The 19,114-nt window shown below is 41.9% G+C and overlaps 1 protein-coding gene across 3 annotated transcripts in view; it reads left to right on the forward strand.

Moving 5' to 3' along the window:
- The window catches only part of EXD2 (exonuclease 3'-5' domain containing 2), a 59,932-nt gene extending 40,831 nt beyond the window's left edge, over positions 1-19,101 (forward strand). For 2 of the 3 annotated variants that reach the window (XM_026008466.2, XM_072761814.1), the window contains 5 exons: positions 1,648-1,979; positions 2,999-3,105; positions 3,342-3,477; positions 8,720-9,076; positions 12,547-19,101. In XM_026008466.2, the coding sequence (XP_025864251.1) occupies positions 1,648-1,979; positions 2,999-3,105; positions 3,342-3,477; positions 8,720-9,076; positions 12,547-12,763 (1,149 nt within the window). In that variant the 3' untranslated portion in view covers positions 12,764-19,101. Of the gene's footprint in view, positions 1-1,647; positions 1,980-2,998; positions 3,106-3,341; positions 3,478-8,719; positions 9,077-9,491; positions 9,781-12,546 lie in introns of those variants that run through there. The other variant, XM_026008467.2, reaches the window with a different exon arrangement.
- Positions 19,102-19,114: the final 13 nt, after the last annotated feature.

Genomic DNA, 19,114 nt, shown 5'->3' on the forward strand with positions numbered 1-19,114 from the left:
AAAAAAAAGATATATACTGTATATATAAATAGTTCTTCCCATTCTTGGGGTAGTCTTTTCACTTACTGGAGGAGGCCATCATTTGAAACAAAAAAGGTTTTATATTGAAGAGATCCAATTATCTTTTTTTGTCTTGTCACTTATCATTTTGGTGTTGTATTCAAGAAATCATTGCCTACCCAAGGTAATGAACATTTACTCCTGTTTTCTTCTACAGGTCTTAGGTTTTAGCTCTTAAATTTAGGTTTATGATCCATTCTGAGTTAATTTTTGTATATGATGCAAGGTAGGGATCCAACTTTATTCTTTACATGTGGTCATCCAGTTGTCTCAACACCATTTGTTGAAAGTGCCTTGGTTTCCTTATCATTTGTAAATAGTTTGTTAAAAAATACTTTAAACTCTTCATATTCAAGCACATTCTTCCTGTGGGAGACAACCTGCTGATAGATGTGTAGATTGTTGAGTTTAGGTGGAAAATTTTATCCAAACCTGTTTTATTCTAAAAGCATAAAAAATCCTTCCTAATAGTTTATTTACCAGGCTGGGTTATTAAACGTGAATTAAGAGAATTTTAAAGTCTTTACTCACTTTATTGGGAAAATCTATTAATGATAGTTTTGGCTACTTTTATTTATGACCAGCTTTCCTGTCACCAGTTGTTTGGGAGAATGACTTATCATTATTAAATAAATAAATTCCAGAGATGAGCTCTTGTGACTTTTGATTTGAGGCCCATGCTTGAAACCTATTTGTTTTGTTTTGTTTTTTGAAACCTATTTGTTTTCCATATCTTATTAATAAGTATGACAGGTTGTTTCTGATTGACAGTCATGCAGTCTTCTCAATAAATCTTGCTTTCAGGTGTTCTAAATGATGACCTAGTTGAAGTTCATGTACTAGGTGTCAGACTTGTGACTCACCCAAATTTGAGAAAAATCTGTCCGTCAGGTTTGGTAACAGATAGAAGAAAATATACTGATTTTTTTTTAAAGATCTTATTTATTTATTCATGAGAGACATGGAGAGAGAGAGGCAGAGACACAGGCAGAGGGAGAAGCAAGCTCCATGCAGGGAGTCTGACGTAGGACTTGATCCCAGGTCTCCAGGATCAGGCCCTGGGCTGAAGGCAGCACTAAACTGCTGAGCCACCCAGGCGTCCCAAATTCACTTATTTCTAAAGTTTAGGATTTTTTAGCATTCAGAATAAGTCATTATTTTAGCTACTTTCATTAAAAATAGAAAAGAAATGGGGCAGCCCAGGTGGGTCAGTGGTTTAGCGCCACTTTCAGCCCAGGGCGTGATCCTGGAGACCCAGGCTCCCTGCATGGAGACTTCTTCTCCCTCTGCCTGTGTCTCTGCCTCTCTCTCTCTCTCTCTCTCTGTGTCTCTCATGAATAAATAAATAAAAATAAAATTTAAAAAAAATAGAGAAGAAACATGAAGATTCATTATAATATTCAGTTTACTTTCGTATAATGTGAACTATCTCATCATAAAAGGTTTTTTGAGAAGTACATGGTGCTTAGGGTACTGTACATCTTGAATTAGAATCCTAATGGTTGTCTGCATCTTTGTGATTGACTTGGAAATTGCTCTCTCTGGTTTGCCTTCCAGATTCCACTGATCTCTGACTTTTCTCTTCAGGTGATTTATGCTGCCAGGGATGCCCAGATTTCAGTGGCTCTCTTTCTCCATCTTCTTGGATACCCTTTCTCTAGGAATTCAACTCTAGATGGATACGATGACCATATTGGCTGGAGAAAAGTCTTGGAGAAATGCCAAGATATGGTAGACATCCCATTCCGAAGCAAAGGAATCAGCCGACTGGGGGAAGAGTTTAATGGGGAAGCTGCAGAAGCTCAGCAGAAACCAAGAAATAAGAAGTCTAAGATGGATGGAACGATGCTAGGCAACCACCAAGGGAGAGACCCCAGAAGGCATAAAAGAAAGCCCCTGGGGGTGGGCTATTCAGCCAGGTAACTGAGTTCTCTGGCAGAGAGAGACTCAGGGCCCAGCCTCCAGCAAAAGGGTGCTCATCTTGAATCTGGGGAGAAAGTTGTGTGATAGGGTAGCAGAGGTGCTCCAGGAGTTAATATTTTTTTCCAGGGGTTAATTTTATTTTTCCTTTCCTTCAAGAACATTTAGTGCTATCCTTTGATCTATTTGTGTATTTTCCTCCTTTCCTCCTTCTTTTACTTTTTAATCTTTAGAATTGAGTGGAAATAAGGAGAGCTTAACCTAGTTTTGTCACTGATCCTGATACGACCCGGGCCCTGTAACTTCTCCAGTTATAAATGAGGGTACAATTATTACCCCTTGTTTGCTCAGGATAGCTGTGAAAATTAATAACATGAATTGCCTCATACATTTTAGGAGAAATGCATCATCTGATTTCCTGTTCATTTGGTATTTGATTATTTATAAAGGCATCCAGCTCTAAGCCAGTATCATTCTCTAACCAGTGAGAGTTTTTCCACACAACTTATGCCTCTGTTGCAGAAAGATGACTAATAAGTAGTTTGGAGTGGAAGTTTGGTCCCTGTAGCAGGGTGCCTTTAGGAATTAGATGATTAAATTGAAGCAAGTATTGCGTATGAGCCAGAAATAAACCCATGTGGCCCTCATTACTTTAGCTTGAAGTTCTTTAATTTTAATTTACTTTGTTTAACCCGATGATTACTCTAGAGCAGTTTTCTTGGTGCTGTGCTTCTATTTACTTTCACAACAGAGCTGTGTATATACTACCCAACTCACTCCTTGTTACATATTTATAAACTACCCAAATGAATTCATTTTTAGTTCCTAGCCTCATACAGATGGAGGAACAAACATCTTTTTTTTGCTTTATTTGTTTTTTTTTTTCTTTTTCCATCAATGTAATGTTTGAGCCGAGGGTTGGGAATAGCTGGAGTCACTCAGACAACGTGGGAAAGCAACTGATACCTTGACCCATAGTTAGCTTCTAGTTTTAGATTAATCTCTCCTTTCCCTGCAGAAAATCACCCCTCTATGACAACTGCTTCCTCCATGCTCCTGATGGACAGCCCCTCTGCACTTGTGACCGAAGGAAAGCTCAGTGGTACCTGGACAAAGGCATTGGAGGTGTGAGACTCCCCTGTCCTGTTCTATCTACATTTAGCTGCATGTGGGCACAGGCAGGGGAGAGAGCCAAGGGGTAGAGAGGGATAGAAGGCAGATAGACCCTGAGACTAGTGGGACATGGATATTCAAAACCCAGAAATCTGGATCTCTGCCAGGACACCCAGGGAACATTTCAGGTGGGGCTTCTTTCCTGAGGGAGCGGTGGGTAAACACTGATCTTTAATCTTTTCTCTAAGAGCTGGTGAGTGAGGAGCCTTTTGTGGTCAAGCTACAGTTTGAACCTGCAGGAAGACCCGAATCTCCAGGAGACTATTACTTGATGGTTAAGGAGAACCTGTGTGTAGTCTGTGGCAAAAAGGACTCATACATTCGGTGAGTGTGGGGTTGGGCCACACAGATTCTCTGCCTCTGATGGAAACTGCCTTAGTAGCCACATGTGGAGCCCTCAGGGGCCTTGGTTGAATTTGCCCACTTTGGCTGAGAGACTTGTCCCCACGGGTCATCCCAGTTTTCCTGAGAACTTCTGCCCTCTGTGTGGTCCTGCTATAGTGTCCCCCACCTATCCTGAGCCCCATTCTTGGTTTCAAGAAGGCAACACCCTTCTCAGTAACAGTTTGCTATAAGGAGAGCGGTTCCCCTTTGCTCATGAATGACTGGTGACCTATTCCCTTCAGAAGCTGCCTTTCTCTGTACATCCTTATAATCCTCCCCGGAGTGGCTCACAGCTTTCTGAGCCTTGATACTGTTTGTGGAGTACATGCATACCTAGGCATACCTCAAAGAGACTGCAGGTCTGATTCCAGACTACCATAATAAAGCAAATACCGCAATAAAGTGAGTGTGTCGGGGCACCTGGCTGACTTAGTGGAGCATGGGACTCTTGATCTTGGAGTTGTAAGCTCGAAGCCCTTGTTAGATGTAGAGATTGCTTAAGTATAAAATCTTTAGGGATGCCTGGGTGGCTCAGTTTGTTCAATGGCCGACTCTTGATTTCAGCTCAGGACATGATCTAGGCATTGTGAGATTAAGCTGGATTGGGCTTCATGCTAGGCATGGAGCCTTTTTTTTTTTTTTTTTTTTTTTTTTTTTTTTTTTTAGCATGGAGCCTTTTTAAGATTCTCTTTTTCCTTCTCCCTCTACCCACCCCCACACACGCTCTATCTCTTTCTTTGTAAATAAATAAATACATAAAATCTTTTTAAAAAGGTGATTCAAATGAATTATTTGTGTTTCCCAGTGAATATAATAATGCTTATGCTATACTGTACACTGTTATGCTATAATGTTATGTCTAAAAAACAATGTATATACTTTAATTTAAAAATATTACTGGGGTACCTGGGTGGCTCAGTTAAGTGACTGACTCTTGATTTTGGTTCAGGTCATGATCTCAGGGTTGTGAGATCCAGCTTGAGCTTCTCTCTCTCTCCCTCTCCCTCTGCCCCTTACCCCCTGCTCACTCTCTCTTAAAAACAAAAAGCAAAAACAAAAACAAACCTTTATTGCTAAGGCACTTGGCTGGCTCAGTCAGTAGAACATGTGACTCTTTTTTTTTTTTTTTTTTTTATGATAGTCACACAGAGAGAGAAAGAGAGGCAGAGACACAGGCAGAGGGAGAAGCAGGCTCCATGTACTGGGAGCCCAATGTGGGACTCGATCCCGGGTCTCCAGGATCGCACCCCGGGCCAAAGGCAGGTGCCAAACCGCTGCACCACCCAGGGATCCCATGTGACTCTTGATCTTGGGGTCCTGAGTTCGAGCTCCATGCTGGGTGTAGAGATTACTTTAAAAATAAATGAATAAATAAATAAAAATACTCTATTGCTAAAAAATACTAACCATCATCCGAGCTTTCAGTGAGTCATAATCTTTTGCTGGGGAGGGTATTTCCATGATGTTGATGGCTGCTGACTGATCAGGGTGGTGGCTGTGGCAGTTTCTTAAAATAGAACAAACAACGAAGTTTGCTGCATCAATTAACTCTTCCTTCATGAAGAATTTCTCTATAGCACATGATGCTGATTGATAGCATTTTACCCACAGCAGAAATTCTTCCAAAATGGAATTAGTCCTCTCAGATTTTACCACTGCCTCGTCAACTAAGTTTTTTATGTAATATTTTAAATCCTTTGTTGTCATTTCAGCAATCTTCCCAGCATCCTCACCCAGGAGTAGATCCCATCTCAAGAAACCTCTTTGCTCATTCACAAGAAGCAACTCCTCATCCTTCTAAGTTTTATCATGAGATCAGACAATTGCAGTAACTCAGTCCCATCTTCATGCTCCACTTCTAATTCCAGTTCTTTTGCCGTTTCCACCACATCTGCAGTTACATCCTCCACTGAAGTCTCAAACCCCTCAAAGTCATCCATGAGGGTGGAATCACCTTTTTCCAGACTCTTGTTAATTAATGTTGGTATTTTGACCTCTTCCCATGAATCATGAATGTTCTTAATGGCATGTAGAATGGTGAATCCTTTCTAGAAGGTTTTCTTTTCTTTTTTTTTTTTTTTAAAGATTTATTTATTTATTGATGAGACACACAGAGAGAGGCACAGACACAGGCAGAGGGAGAAGCAGGCTCCATACAGAGAGCCTGATGTGGGACTCAATCCCGGGTCTCCAGGATCACACCCTGGACTGAAGGCAGTGCTAAACCACTGACCCACCCGGGCTGCCCTCCAGAAGGTTTCCAATTAACTTTGCCCAGATCTGTTTAGAGGAATCTCTGTCTATGGTAGCTAGAGCCTTATGAAATATAGCTTGAATAATATGACTTAAAATTCAAAATTACTCCTTGACCCACGGGCTGCAGAATGGATGTCATGTTAGCTGCCCTGAAAGCAACAAAATCTCTTTGTGTATCTTGGTCAGAGGCCTTGGGTGACCAGATACACTATCAATGAGCAGTAATATTTTTTTATTTGTTTGTTTATTTAAAGATTTTATTTATTTATTCATGAGAGGCACAGAGAGAGGCAGAGACATAGGCAGAGGGAGAAGCAGGCTCCCTGCAGGGAGCCCGATACAGGACTCGATCCCAGAACCCTGGAATCACGACCTGAACTGAAGGCAGATACTCAACCACTGAGCCACCCAGGTGCCCCTTTATTTTATTTTTAAAAGATTTTATTTATATATTAGAGAGAGAGAGCACGGAGCATGAAGTGAGGGGACAGGCAGAGGAAGAGGGGGAAGCAGACTCCCCACTGAGTAAGGAGCCCGATGTGGGGCTCAATCCCAGGACCCCGAGTTCATGAACTGAGCTGAAGGCAGACAGTTAACCAACCAAGCCTCCCAGGTGCCCTGAGCAGTAATATTTTAAAAGGATTCATTTTTTTCCTGAGCAGTAGTTTCAACAGTGGGCTTACAATATTTAGTAAATCCTGTTGTAAACAGATATGCTGTCATCCAGGCTTTGTCATTTTCATTTATAGAGCCCAGGCAGAGTAGATGTAGCCTAATTCTGAAGGGCTGTGGGATTTTTGGAATGGTCCATGAGCTTTGGCTTCAGCTTAAAGTCAGCAACTGCGTTAGTCCCAAACAAAGAGAGTCAGCTTGGATTTTAAAGTTTGAAGCCAAGCATTGACTTCTCCTCTTTAGCTATGAAAATCCTAGATGGCATCTTTTTCAGATAGAAGGCTGTTTCATTCACAGTGAAAATCTGTTAAGTGTAGCCACCTTCATTAATGATCTTAGCTAGATCTTCAGGATAACTCACTGCAACTTCTAATTCAGCACTTGGGGCTTCATCTTGCACTTTGATGTTATGTTATGTAGATAGCTTCTTTCCTTTTTTTTTTTTTAAGATTTTATTTATTTATTCATAGACACAGAGGGAGAAAGGCAGAGACACAGGGAGAGGGAGAAGCAGGCTCCACGCAGGGAGCCCAATGCGGAACTTGATCCCGGGTCTCCAGGATCACACCCCAGGCTGCAGGCGGCGCTAAACCGCTGCGCCACCAGGGCTGCCCGACAGCTTCTTTCCTTAAACCTCATGAATCAACCCCTTGCTACCTTCAGACTTTTCTGCACCTTCCTCACCTGTCTCAGCCTTACAGAATTGAAGAGAGTTAGGACCTTGCTCTGGGTTAGGCTTTGGCTTATAACCCTATGGCTGTTTTGATCTTCTGTCCATACCACTAATCTTTCTCCAGATCAGCAGTGAGGCTGTTTTATTTACATAGCATTTATGTGTTCACTGGAGCAGCACTTTTAATTTCTTTCAAGAACTTCTGTGCATTTACAACTTGGCTAATGGAGCAGAAGGCCTAGCTTTTGGCCTGTCGTGGCATTCCACATGCCTTCCTCACTAAGAGTAATCATTTTTAGCTTTTGATTTAAAGGGGGAGACATGCCACTCTTCCTTTCACTTGAACAAATAGAGGTCACTATATGGTTATTAACTGGCCTGATGTCAATATCGTTGCATCTCTAGGAATAGGGAGGCAGGCCCCAGGAGAGGGGAATGATAAGGCAGTCAGAAAACACACATTTCTCTACTGAGTTCACTTTCTTAGTGGATGTGGTTTATGGCCTCCCAAAACAATTACTATAGTGACACCTATGATAGTGATCACAAATCAGCATAACAAATATAATAATAAAAGTTTGGAATGTTGTGAGAAGTACCAAAGTGTGACACCAAGATGCAAAGTGAACAAATGCTGTTGGAAAAAAAATGGGGCCACTAGCCATGCTTGCTGCAGGGTTGCCACAAACTTTCAATTTGTAAAAAATGCAATATCTACAAAATACAGTAAAATGAGGTATGCCTGTATTTGGATGACCTGAAGGCACTGTACTCCCCGGCTTCAGTGGAGTAACTCACTTTCCTACTCTCCTCTTACAAAGCTAGACAAATAATCGTTGCTGCCAAGAGATTTTCCCTGAGAGCTCGGTTCTCCTTAGAAAATAATGATGGGTCTTGATGATGGGATGCCTGGCTGGCTCAGCGGTTGAGCATCTGCCTTAGGCTCAGGGTGTGATCCCAGGATCCGGGATCGAGTTCTGCATCAGGCTGTCTGTGAGGAGCCTGCTTCTCCCTTTGCCTGTGTCTCTGCCTCTCTTTCTGTGTCTCTCATGAGTAAATAAATCTTAAAAAATAAATAAATAAATAACGATGGGTCTTGGTGAGCCACAGAAATAGTCTGAGTAAGGGGTTCCTCAGATGAAGGAAGTCGGCTTTTTTTAACTCACCAGGCTTCCAAAATTTCAGGAGTAGAGGTTACCTGCTACATGCTTTGAGAGAGTTATTTTCCAGACATTAAAAGTTCTTAGAATTTTTTTTTTCATTTCTCTGATACTTTTCCTTCTGGGAGTATAGTGTTTGCAAAGGTTGATAGCCTCCCCCTGCCCTTGGCCTTCTGCTGACTCTTGCTAGCAGGTCATATGAACTTGCTCCTAGGAGAGAGGAAACTAAGGCACAGCTAGGTAGGTAAGCTGAGAGCAGAAGAGGCAGTATTGCCTTTATGGAATCTTTGTTGGGTTGTGGTGTCCAAGACTTCTCAATCCTGTCTAGGCCGAGACGAGAATCCCAGTAGCCTGCCTGCTAGTTCCACCTGTGTTCTGTGTCACATGCTAATGAGCACTGCCTTCTGGTTGGGCTTGGCAGGAAGAATGTGATTCCACATGAGTACCGGAAGCACTTCCCCATTGAGATGAAGGACCACAACTCCCATGATGTGCTGCTGCTCTGTACCTCCTGCCACGCCATCTCTAACTACTATGACAACCACCTGAAGCAGCAGCTGGCCAGGGAGTTCCAGGCCCCCATCGGCTCTGAGGAGGGTCTGCGCCTGCTGGAAGATCCTGAGCGCCGGCAGGTACGGTCTGGGGCCAGGGCCCTGCTCAACGCAGAGAGCCTGCCTGCTAATCGGAAGGAGGAGCTGCTACAAGCACTCAGAGAATTTTACAACACAGATACAGTCACAGATGAGATGCTTCAAGAGGCTGCCAGCCTGGAGACAAGGTACAGTGTTCAGTTCTGGTCTGAGAAGGGATTGAGGAATAACCTGGTGATGTTAACCCTGACTACTTAGTGAAAGTGCTTGCCGGGCAGGTGTGGTGCCTAGCCTCCTGCTATCCCATGGAGAGTCTAAAGGCTTACAGTACCATGGGGCTGGGATAGAAGAATCTGTTTGGGAATTGCCTTTCCATAGGAGACTTGCCTTCTATCCTAGACCTTTAGGGTCATATATGCCTAGTCATTTTCATGGTTAGCAGGTGAGTTCAAATGCAGTGTAGTCGTGCCTTACAGATTTTATACAGAAGTAAATCCTAAAGACAACACGGGAAATAAAAATAATACTCAAAAAATACCCTCAAATCTCTGAAGTTGCCCAGTAGTATGATGTATGTGGTTTTGTGTCTCTTACCTTTTCCAGGTATGTGGGACCCGAGACCAGTGGACTCATGTTCACTGTCTAACCTGTACTCAGGGTCCTGGCCCACTGAATGGAATACGGGCTACAGGGGACACCTGGGTGGCTCAGCAGTTGAGCATCTGCCTTTGGCTTAGGGCGTGATCCCAGATGCCCAGGATTGAGTCCCACGTCGGGCTCCCTGCATGGAGCCTGCTTCTCCCTCTGCCTGTGTCTCTGCCTCTCTCTCTCTCTCTCTCTCTCTTGTTCTCTCTCTCTGTCTCATAAATAAATAAAATCTTAGGAAAAAAAAGGAATACTGGCTAGAATTGCTCTTACCATTCAAATAACTTTTCTCCTTTTTCCCTCATTCTTGCTTTTTCTCCTTCCCCATCAGTACAGAGTTGAACTCATGACTCAGTTCAGTGTTTCTAAATGAGAAGCCTATGGTCCTGAGAAATGACGGAGGTGAAAGGGACTCTGGGCCACCTGCTACAGTTTTACTTCCCATTGTCACTTTTCCAATACAGGACTGAAATAATTGCACTGATAAGCTCATAAAACTGTGAGAGCGATGCTGGTTGCCTATATAGTTTTGTCACCAAAAAAATCTTAAAGATAGCAGCAAACATTTATCAAATATTTATTGATATTCTTATCTATTTAACCAAACGAATCAACTTTCTATCAATTGCCTTAATTGGTTCTTATAACAACCCTATGAAATGGGATTTTGATTTTTTACTGGTAACTGCTAGCATTATATCTTGCATTTTTTAAATCTTTCAAAGTTAAAAAAATATTACTAGTGAGTTTTATAACTATTTTATGAGGTTGTAGAATAGATGTTATTTTCTAAGTTTTATGTTAGCTACGCCAAGGCTAAAGTTAAGTGACTTGCCAAGGTCCCATGAGAAATTAATGAGACTGGTTCCTTTAATTAGTTTCTCTATGTTTTTGCTAAAACCACTGAACTTGCCCTTTCAGCCACAGACTTTTCTAACAAATCACCTTGCTGACTGGTACAGAAGGATGCTGGACTTGGATGTCTGGGGCCGAGGAGAACAACTGTTTGGGGGAAGATAGGCAAGTTAGTGAGCTAAGCAGGAGAGTGGCTGTGGATACCCAGAGGGCACTAGCCCTGCTAGAATGGGGGAGGGGTTCTTGGGAGGGAGGGCTGAGTGTGGGTGTGGATGGAAGGAGGAGAACTGATCAATGGGGAAGGACTTCCTAGAAAAGAGAAACTGTTACTCACAGGAGGTGAAAGCATTGTTTGGCTGGCATCAGAGCAGTTTTTAAGGCCTCTCTGCTTGGTTAGGAAGAAGGCAGGGATTCATCTTCACATTAAACAGCCCTAGCTGCACAATGGAGTATTTCACAGGACCAAAACATGACTTTCGTGGATGTGGTTGTATTCTTTTTTTAAAAGTAATTTCTACTAGGTGACGGGCACTGAGGTGGGCACTTGACGGGATGAGCACTGGGTGTTATTCCAAATGTTGGCAGATTGAACACCAATAAAAAATAAATTTATTTTAAAAAAAGTAATTTCTACAGCCAACATGAGGCTTGAGCTTACAACCCCAAAATCAAGAGCTGTATGCTCTGCTAACTAAGCAAGCCAGGTGCCCTGAGATATTTTTTTTTAAATTTTTTTTAAATTTTTTTATTTATTAAGTAATCTCTAGGTCCAACGTGGGGCTCAAACTCATGACCCTGTGATCAAGAATCACATATTCTACTGACTGAACCAGCCAGGTGCCCCATATTTTTTTATTATTTTTTTAATTGTAGTGTAGTTGACATGTAGTCACACAATGTTACATTTGTTTCAGGTGTACAACAGGAATTCAGTAAGTTTATGTGTTGTGCTATGCTTAGCACCAGTGTAGCTCCCATCTGTCACCACAGAGTGCTATCACAATACCATTAACTGTACAGCCTAAGCCATACGGTTTGGCATTCTTTCTGTGAGAAAGAAGGCACTAAAGAAATGTACCACCTTGCATTTCAAATGTAGGTATTTCAGTGTTTGAAACATTGGAACATGTAGGGTGATTTAACAGCCCCATATAAATACTGAGTATGGTTCAGATTGAATAACTTAAAATAAGGGCGAGCTGGTACCTAAGTAACCCTGGAATAAATAAAAGACCAACATTCTTCACTCATTGTCAGCCAGACAGTACAGCCCCTATAGTGGGGGCTGAGCATTGTGCAGTGGCCTTCCCACAAATATAGCTCAGAATCCCCAAATACTTTCTGTTGCATTGTGTGCAATATGTCCAAACTACTTCTTTTAAAAGGCAGGTGTAGGAAAGAGGCTTTAAAAACAAAGTAGGAAAAAAAAAAAGTAGGGGGGGATCCCTGGGTGGCACAGCGGTTTGGCGCCTGCCTTTGGCCCAGGCTGCGATCCTGGAGACCCGGGATCGAGTCCCACATCGGGCTCCCGGTACATGGAGTCTGCTTCTCCCTCTGCCTATGTCTCTGCCTCTCTCTCTCTCTCTCTCTGTGTGACTATCATAAATAAAAATTAAAAAAAAATTTAAAAACAAAGTAGGGGCACATGGGTGGTTCAGTCAGTTAAGTGTCTGCCCTCAGCTCAGGTCATGATCCTGGAGTCCTGGGATTGTGCTCCCTGCTCAGTGGGGAGTCTGCTTCTCCTTCTCCCTCTGCCCCTCCTCCCACTCATGCTCTCTTTCTTTCAAATAGATAAATAAAATCTTTTTTAAAAACCCATTAAAGGAACACCTGGGTGGCTCAGCAGTTGGGCATCTGCCTTTGGCTCAAGGCATGATCCCAGGATCCGAGATCAAGTCCCACATTGGGCTCCTTGCAGGAAGCCTGCTTCTCCCTCTGCCTGTATCTCTGCTGCTCTCTCTCTGAGTCTCTCATGAATAAATAAATAAAATCTTAAAAAACAAACAAACAAACAAACATTAAAGCAACCAACCCTTTAGAAGTCTCGCAACTTCCTCATATATCCTTGTATATGTATTGGCCTGCAGCACCCAGAGCCATCTGTGGGACCATCCTGTGCTAGTCTTCCCTCAGACCCTTTTCCTTTGTGTCTTGCCAGGATTTCCAATGAAAACTACGTTCCTCATGGGCTGAAGGTGGTGCAATGCCATAGCCAGGGCGGGCTGCGCTCCCTCATGCAGCTGGAGAGCCGCTGGCGCCAGCACTTCCTGGACTCCATGCAGCCCAGGTACCTGCCCCAGCAGTGGTCGGTGGACCACAACCATCAGAAGCTGCTCCGGAAATATGGGGAAGACCTTCCCATCAAGCTGTCGTGATAGCGGCTTTCCTCCCAGGTTAGGACAGCTGGGAAGCTGAGCCAAGGTGGGAAAGTCACCTCTTCCGGTATCATTAATTGTCAGAGCCTAGTGTCACAACTTGGAATGCTAACCCACGCTGATCCCAGGATGCTTCTGGTGGAGCGAGGCTGTTGCTTCAAGGGGAGCTTATGGTTTTGGATTTTAGTTGGGCAGGGTAAGAATTCTTTTTTGCCTCCTTATTTTATTTTTATGGACAAAAGGGCCTTGGCCTCCATTTTACTTTCCTTCTTTTGCTTTCCCTGTGCAGACAGCAAATGAAGGAGTCTCCCTGAAGTGACTTGTTAAGACGCTCAGGTTTTTAATACATTTCTTCCCTGTCTAGTATGTTGGTTTTTCTCGAATAGGGGGAAGTCAAGTATTTTAATCCCATTGGGTTAGGATGGGAGAAAACATGCTTCTAGAGGTTGGAGAGGTGAACAAGGAGTCGGATTCATTTTCCCAGTTCCAGCTCATAATTACAAACTCTTTGGCTCTCCCACAGTTCACCTGGTTGAGATCCATCCCATCTAGGTCACTTCAGTTTATTTCCATACTTGAGAATGCTCCCCTTTCCACGTCCAGGACCAAAGCAGCAACTTCCTGCCATATGCTTCCACCCTAACACTGGAGGAAATCCTTTTCTGGAAATAGGCCTTCTAACTGGGTGGGGCAGAGAGAAGTATAAGCACCGTCTCTCAAGAGAACTTTGATATTTGCTCAGCTTTCCCTTTCATGCTGTTTTTTGTCTGTCTGTTGCAATCCTCCTGTCCAGAAGTACAAGGTTTTTAGCTTAATCCCTTTCTGAGACAAAGATTATCTTCTTTCAGAATCAATGTCAGGTCCTTTCTGTGTCTATGTTCCATCAGATTTGTAATACTGACCTTTTTTAAACACTTAATTCTCTCTTGGAGTCCTTTGGTTTCTTCACCTGCTCTCATGCCTGGGACTCCTAGATTAACTCATATATTTACATGTTCAGAATGGTGGTGTTTCATCTCTTTATAGTAAAGCCACCACTTTGAGCATGATATCAAGTTATTAGCGATTAGTATTTTTTCTAAACTATGAGAACTTTTTTACTTTACAAGATCGTAGCAAACTTTAAAAAATAATTTTATGACCAGAATCTAACAGTTTTGAAATTGTGCCCAGGTTGGTGATAGTTATTCTAACACTGATAAATAAAACTTCTTCTAAGCACAAAGCTCACTGTAAATGTAAAAACTTTTTTTCTTCACAGCTTTATAAAATCGGTAAATCTTCTTGGAGGAGGAAATATTTATCCTTCAGGTCTGTGCCATGTGGCAGTGGTATGGTATGCACACAGGTGTACTGCACAGAGCATGCACATAGACATACCATGCACAGATGTGCCACACACAACGTGCGCACAGACATACCATGTGCATTGTGACTATAGCCCATCAACACATGGTCAGCAGATGGATGTGCACATCTTGCACTTTATTCCTCTGCTCCTTCATTTCCTCTTGTCCTCAACCAGGTATTTCTGGGATCTGAACTAGAAATCCTTGAAAATGAATAGTACCAGCCACCTTGGGGACAGTATGTTCAGTGTGGTAGGTAACTGTGGGGCATGTGCCTCAGTGACAACCCCAGGCTTGAGAGTCCAGAAACAATGGAGATTGATGGGTGGTCCTTAAAGTAGGCAGGCTTGCCACAAGGTGGCACTCACAGATTTTGTTTTATATTCATTCTTGAGAAATAGGGCTTTTATACATGGTTCCTGAACATAACTGATGACTTATATTTCCAAATTTGTGTAGCTGATTTGGGATCATTTGGATAGGCTTAAAAGAAAAACTTCTTCCTCTGAAACAGGGAGTAGAGTGCCTGCATTCTCTTTCCCTGTGATCCTCATGCTAAGAGGGAAGAAACACAAGGTCATTTAGGTGTAATGGTTGCTGTGGGAAGAAGAAATGGAGTTTCCAACAGAGCTTCCTGCAGAGCCCAGTTACAGAGCCAGCAGCTACTGTAGAGAAAGAAGCTAGACTGGCACATGAGATTTCTCACCCTTCCCAGAAGTTCCTGTGTAGATTTGACTCTTTGTTCTCTGAGTCAGCCTTTAGCACCCTTTCCGGAAGACTGACAATTGTGATCTCAAATGAGATATTTTAGGACAGGCATATTTTAAAAGAAATGCTTATTGTTTTTTGCTGATAGAAACGTAGTATATGTTCATTAAAGAGGATTAGTCTAAAAAAGGAATAAAAACCATCTATCTTCCCTCTATCTAGAAAAGAGCTAACCTTTGCTGGTATGTCCATGAATCTCTTTTTCAGTATTTAAAAATGCATATAATACAAACAAAATTCAGAGTCCTACATATATACAGCTTGGCATCTTATTTCCTCCCCCTTCACTTAACATGGTACCACAAGTAATTTCCTGTGCCCCTAATCTTTAAAAGTATATTTCTAGTGGCTCTATAATACTTTAAAGTTCATTCCCATACTGTTGAAAATTTTGGTTGTTTCAAATCTTTTGTTAATATCAGTAATGCTGTGATGAACTATCTTTTGTATAAATCTTTGACTGACTATATCTTTGATAACTTAGGATAGGATCCTAGAAATTAGATGAGGCAGAGGGGAACTTTCACATTGGCATGAGGAGTACCAATTGATATCACCTTTTAGGAGTATATATCAGGGAAATGCTTCTCTCTGACCCTCTAGCTCATGTCCCAGTGCATTTGCTGAGCCTCCATGTGAACAGTAGTGAGAGGTCAGTGTCATGGCAAGGGCCTTTCTGTGCCCTGATTGTTGTGTTTTGAGGTTCAGAGTCTTTTCTCTGCTTCCCCTTGTCTCTTACCCTTTATTGGCTTATTTCCTCTTGTAGCCAATGTTTTTTGGAAACACTTTTAAAAACGTAAAATAAAAGTTACAGATAAATATTTTTGTGTGTACAATACACAAGCAATCAGTGATTTGTTATTCTAAAGTGAACAAGGCACAATATTCAGGGATTTGTTGCTTTTTAAGAGTGCAGCCATAAGTTACTTATTCTTATCCATGTCACGGATGGAGGTCAGATGACAAAATGTGTTCTGTTGAAATAAAGCCATGTTAATCCCTCACTTTAGACTCTTAGGAACTCAGTAGGCAGAAAGAGCTCTTGTGCAGCTTCCTTTTCTACCTATTACCAGGGGGCCCTAACATTTGACTATAATCTAAATTCTGAGTTTACCGTATTTCTCTGAGTTTTTCATTCGTTTATCCTTTCCTCCTTTTCTTTTTCCTTCATTATGTCTCATTGTCATAGAAGGTATCAGTTTTTACTTTTAAAGAAGATAGTTTCCTGGCTTGCTAGTCTATTAATTATTACATATGTTAAAAGGGTCCTTCTTTCTAATCTTTCATCTTTTCTGTTGCTTAGTGGCCATTTTTGGAATGCCTCATCCTTTAGGAACACAGTGGGTATCAGTTTTTCATGGATGAGATAAGCTGAATGAGGGTGTAAGAATGATCTTGATGAACTCTTGATCTGAATAACAAAAATATAATACATAGTCCTCAGAATACTTTTGCTTTGGAACTCAGCAGTCTATTTAGGTATTCACCAAGTTACCTCCTCATGCTGCAGCCTTATACCTTCTGCCTGTCCCCAGTCCTGGAGCAGTTTCACTTCAGGTGATGCCACAGGGCTTACATGCAGCCAGGGAGCCTGCTGGTTCAAATTACCCATCCCACCAACCTGCTAGGAGATGCATTAGTCACTCCCCTTTGCTCAAGGCTCCAACGCTTGCTTGCTAATGCCAGCATGTTATTCGGGAAGATGGGAAGTCCATTAGACTATTATTTCCATCTAACCAGGTCTGTCTATCGTTCAGTCTTGTTGGAGATCCCTAGACACTGTGGGTAACTGGACCAAATGGGTAATCATTTGGGGGATAATCTGGAACTTTCTTTGCATAAGAATGGGGAATATCAACTAGTTCAGACATCCTAGGTTGTATCCTCTTCTAATGTAGGAAAGGTCATTTTCTACTCTGAATGGAGGTAGTTAATTTCCTACCCTCCAGACTGAACTCAGAGCATTTTCCCTCCTTCTAGCTTCCTTGTTATCAATTCTTGCATTTTCCTCTTGCTAAGTGAGTAGTCTGTTGCCTTTCTGCCTTCATAAGCTCTAAAAGCTGCTGAGTTTGTAGTCAGCATTATTATAAGCATGATGTGTGGTCCAAAATATTCTTGAGTTGGGGAGGCTTATATTCTACTCCTGCTTCCCAAAAATCTCTCTTTCCAGACTTCAACATGCTGGGGCAGAGTTTGGATTCTGACTATTCAGGTCACCAGGGTATCCATTAAGTCTTGGATAAGAACCAAGCATTTGAGCTTAGTAAGCTAACAGCTGAAAAGAAATGGGAGACTGAGACCTGGGTAGTTTTAAAAGAAGTGTGTTTATTTAGTTAGTGGATTGATGGGGGTGTAGCCCATGGATTTAACTTTCTATTTTGCTTTTTTCTATACTCAGTTCTGTTGTGTGTTGGATCAGAGGAATGGGCTGGTGATTTAGGTTTTGGTTCTGGCCATTAACTGTGTATCTTTGGACTAATCACTTAACTTCTCTGGGCTCCTTTACCAATAAAGTTAGAAGTTGAAATTAGATGTGCTGTAAGGACCCTCCTAGCTATAGTGTTCTGTAATACATCCCACTGTTTCTTATGTGGCACTTTCCCTTTGGAGCTGTGTACCTTCTGCTTCGTTGCACACCCTCATCCCGCCTCCAGCTCTGGGAATGGAGACTGTGCATGGAAAGAGGGGGAATGAGGAAAGCAGGATGCCACACCATGTCCTCCTGGCCTCATTGACTAGAGAGAAGCCTGCTTCCTCCATCTGGTGTTCCACCTGGGGTCGGAATATACTTCTCACCAGAGATATGCTGTGCATGGCCTTAGGGAACTCACATTTCTACTTAGTTCACTATTTAACAATAAAAAAAGAAGAGAAATATTTATCTTCAACTGCATTGCTAGTGCTGTAAGGTTTAATAAGAGATAAGCACAGAATGGAAATGAGGCAAGTTTGCCAAGTATTATAGATGGGAAGATATTGAGAAAGAAGGAGTAAGTGTTTCTCATTTTAAGGATAGGAGAAATTAAGACTATACTATAGAGGACTGAATAGAATTAGGTACTTCAAAAAGAAAACATTAAATCAATAAGCTAAAAATATTCTCTTTATGTTGTCATGACTGCCTAAGAAAATTGAGGGATCCACAGTGTTAACACATTGTTATCCACCCGTAAGTCCTAAGACATGATCAACTCACAGGGAGACCGGGAAGTTTTGGGGGCCTGCATCTTGTATAACCCTGACTGGCCTTGGACTTTGTCCCTCTTACCTTTATCTGGCCACCAGCAAGACAGACATTTGTAAAACATAAAGTTTATATCTTATAAGCTATCAAAAGACATTTCTCTCTATATATATGTCCCTATGACTAGACAGAGAGTACATTTCCCAGTTCATCCTTGTGCTTAGTTTCAGTCCCAAAGAGGGTGTTGGTATATTGGCTTTTCTTTGTGTAGCACAGATTTGGACCAAATATGCTAAACTTGAAGCTCTTTTTATAACAATCGTTCAGATATAGACATGAGCCCCCATTTTCTACCAAATTAGGGTCATTTTGTTGCTGTAGTTCCAAAAGATAGCCAAAAGGAAGGCTAAGGTGTATTTCTCTGCCCTCTGATGAACCCTAACTTCATCTAAAATTCTGACATCTTTTGTTATATCCCATAGAGCTAACTAGAGCTCCAGTCAGCTAGCTTAGTTTTTTCAAATTAAAGTATGTATATTTGGCCTTGAAGGTTTGGTAGGTCTGAGCTATAGCCACATACATATGGCTTCCTCTGTGTTCTTGGATACAATGAACAGGACTAATGTTGGCTCCAAAAAGGGACAGAAGATGGCTTGTGGTTAGTTTTTCTTTCTTAAATGTTATACAAGTGCAGAGCAGTTGGCTGCCGTCCCCCTCTCAAACCATCAGCAGAGCTTGACCTTGGCCAAGATTTTGCCTCATCCTCTCGGCATTTCAGCATAGAGTTGCGTTTCAGCCATGGAATGCTTAACCAAAAGCACATGCTGTAGTGATGGTTTCCAAAAAGCAAGTTTTTACAAAACGTCTACATCATGTTGTCCTCTCAAAACAAGTTTTCTCTGAACCACCAACCCAGTAAACCTTGAAATGACGATTTTTGACTCTTTCATTCACAAAAGCTAGGATTTTTGTTGTTAATAATACTTTATTGAAGCACAGTATAATGAACATACAATAAAGTACAAATCTTGAGAGCACTGCTTGTGAATT

This window comes from Vulpes vulpes, chromosome 6, assembly GCF_048418805.1.
Source record: "Vulpes vulpes isolate BD-2025 chromosome 6, VulVul3, whole genome shotgun sequence".
In the NCBI taxonomy this organism is placed as follows: Eukaryota; Metazoa; Chordata; class Mammalia; order Carnivora; family Canidae; genus Vulpes; species Vulpes vulpes.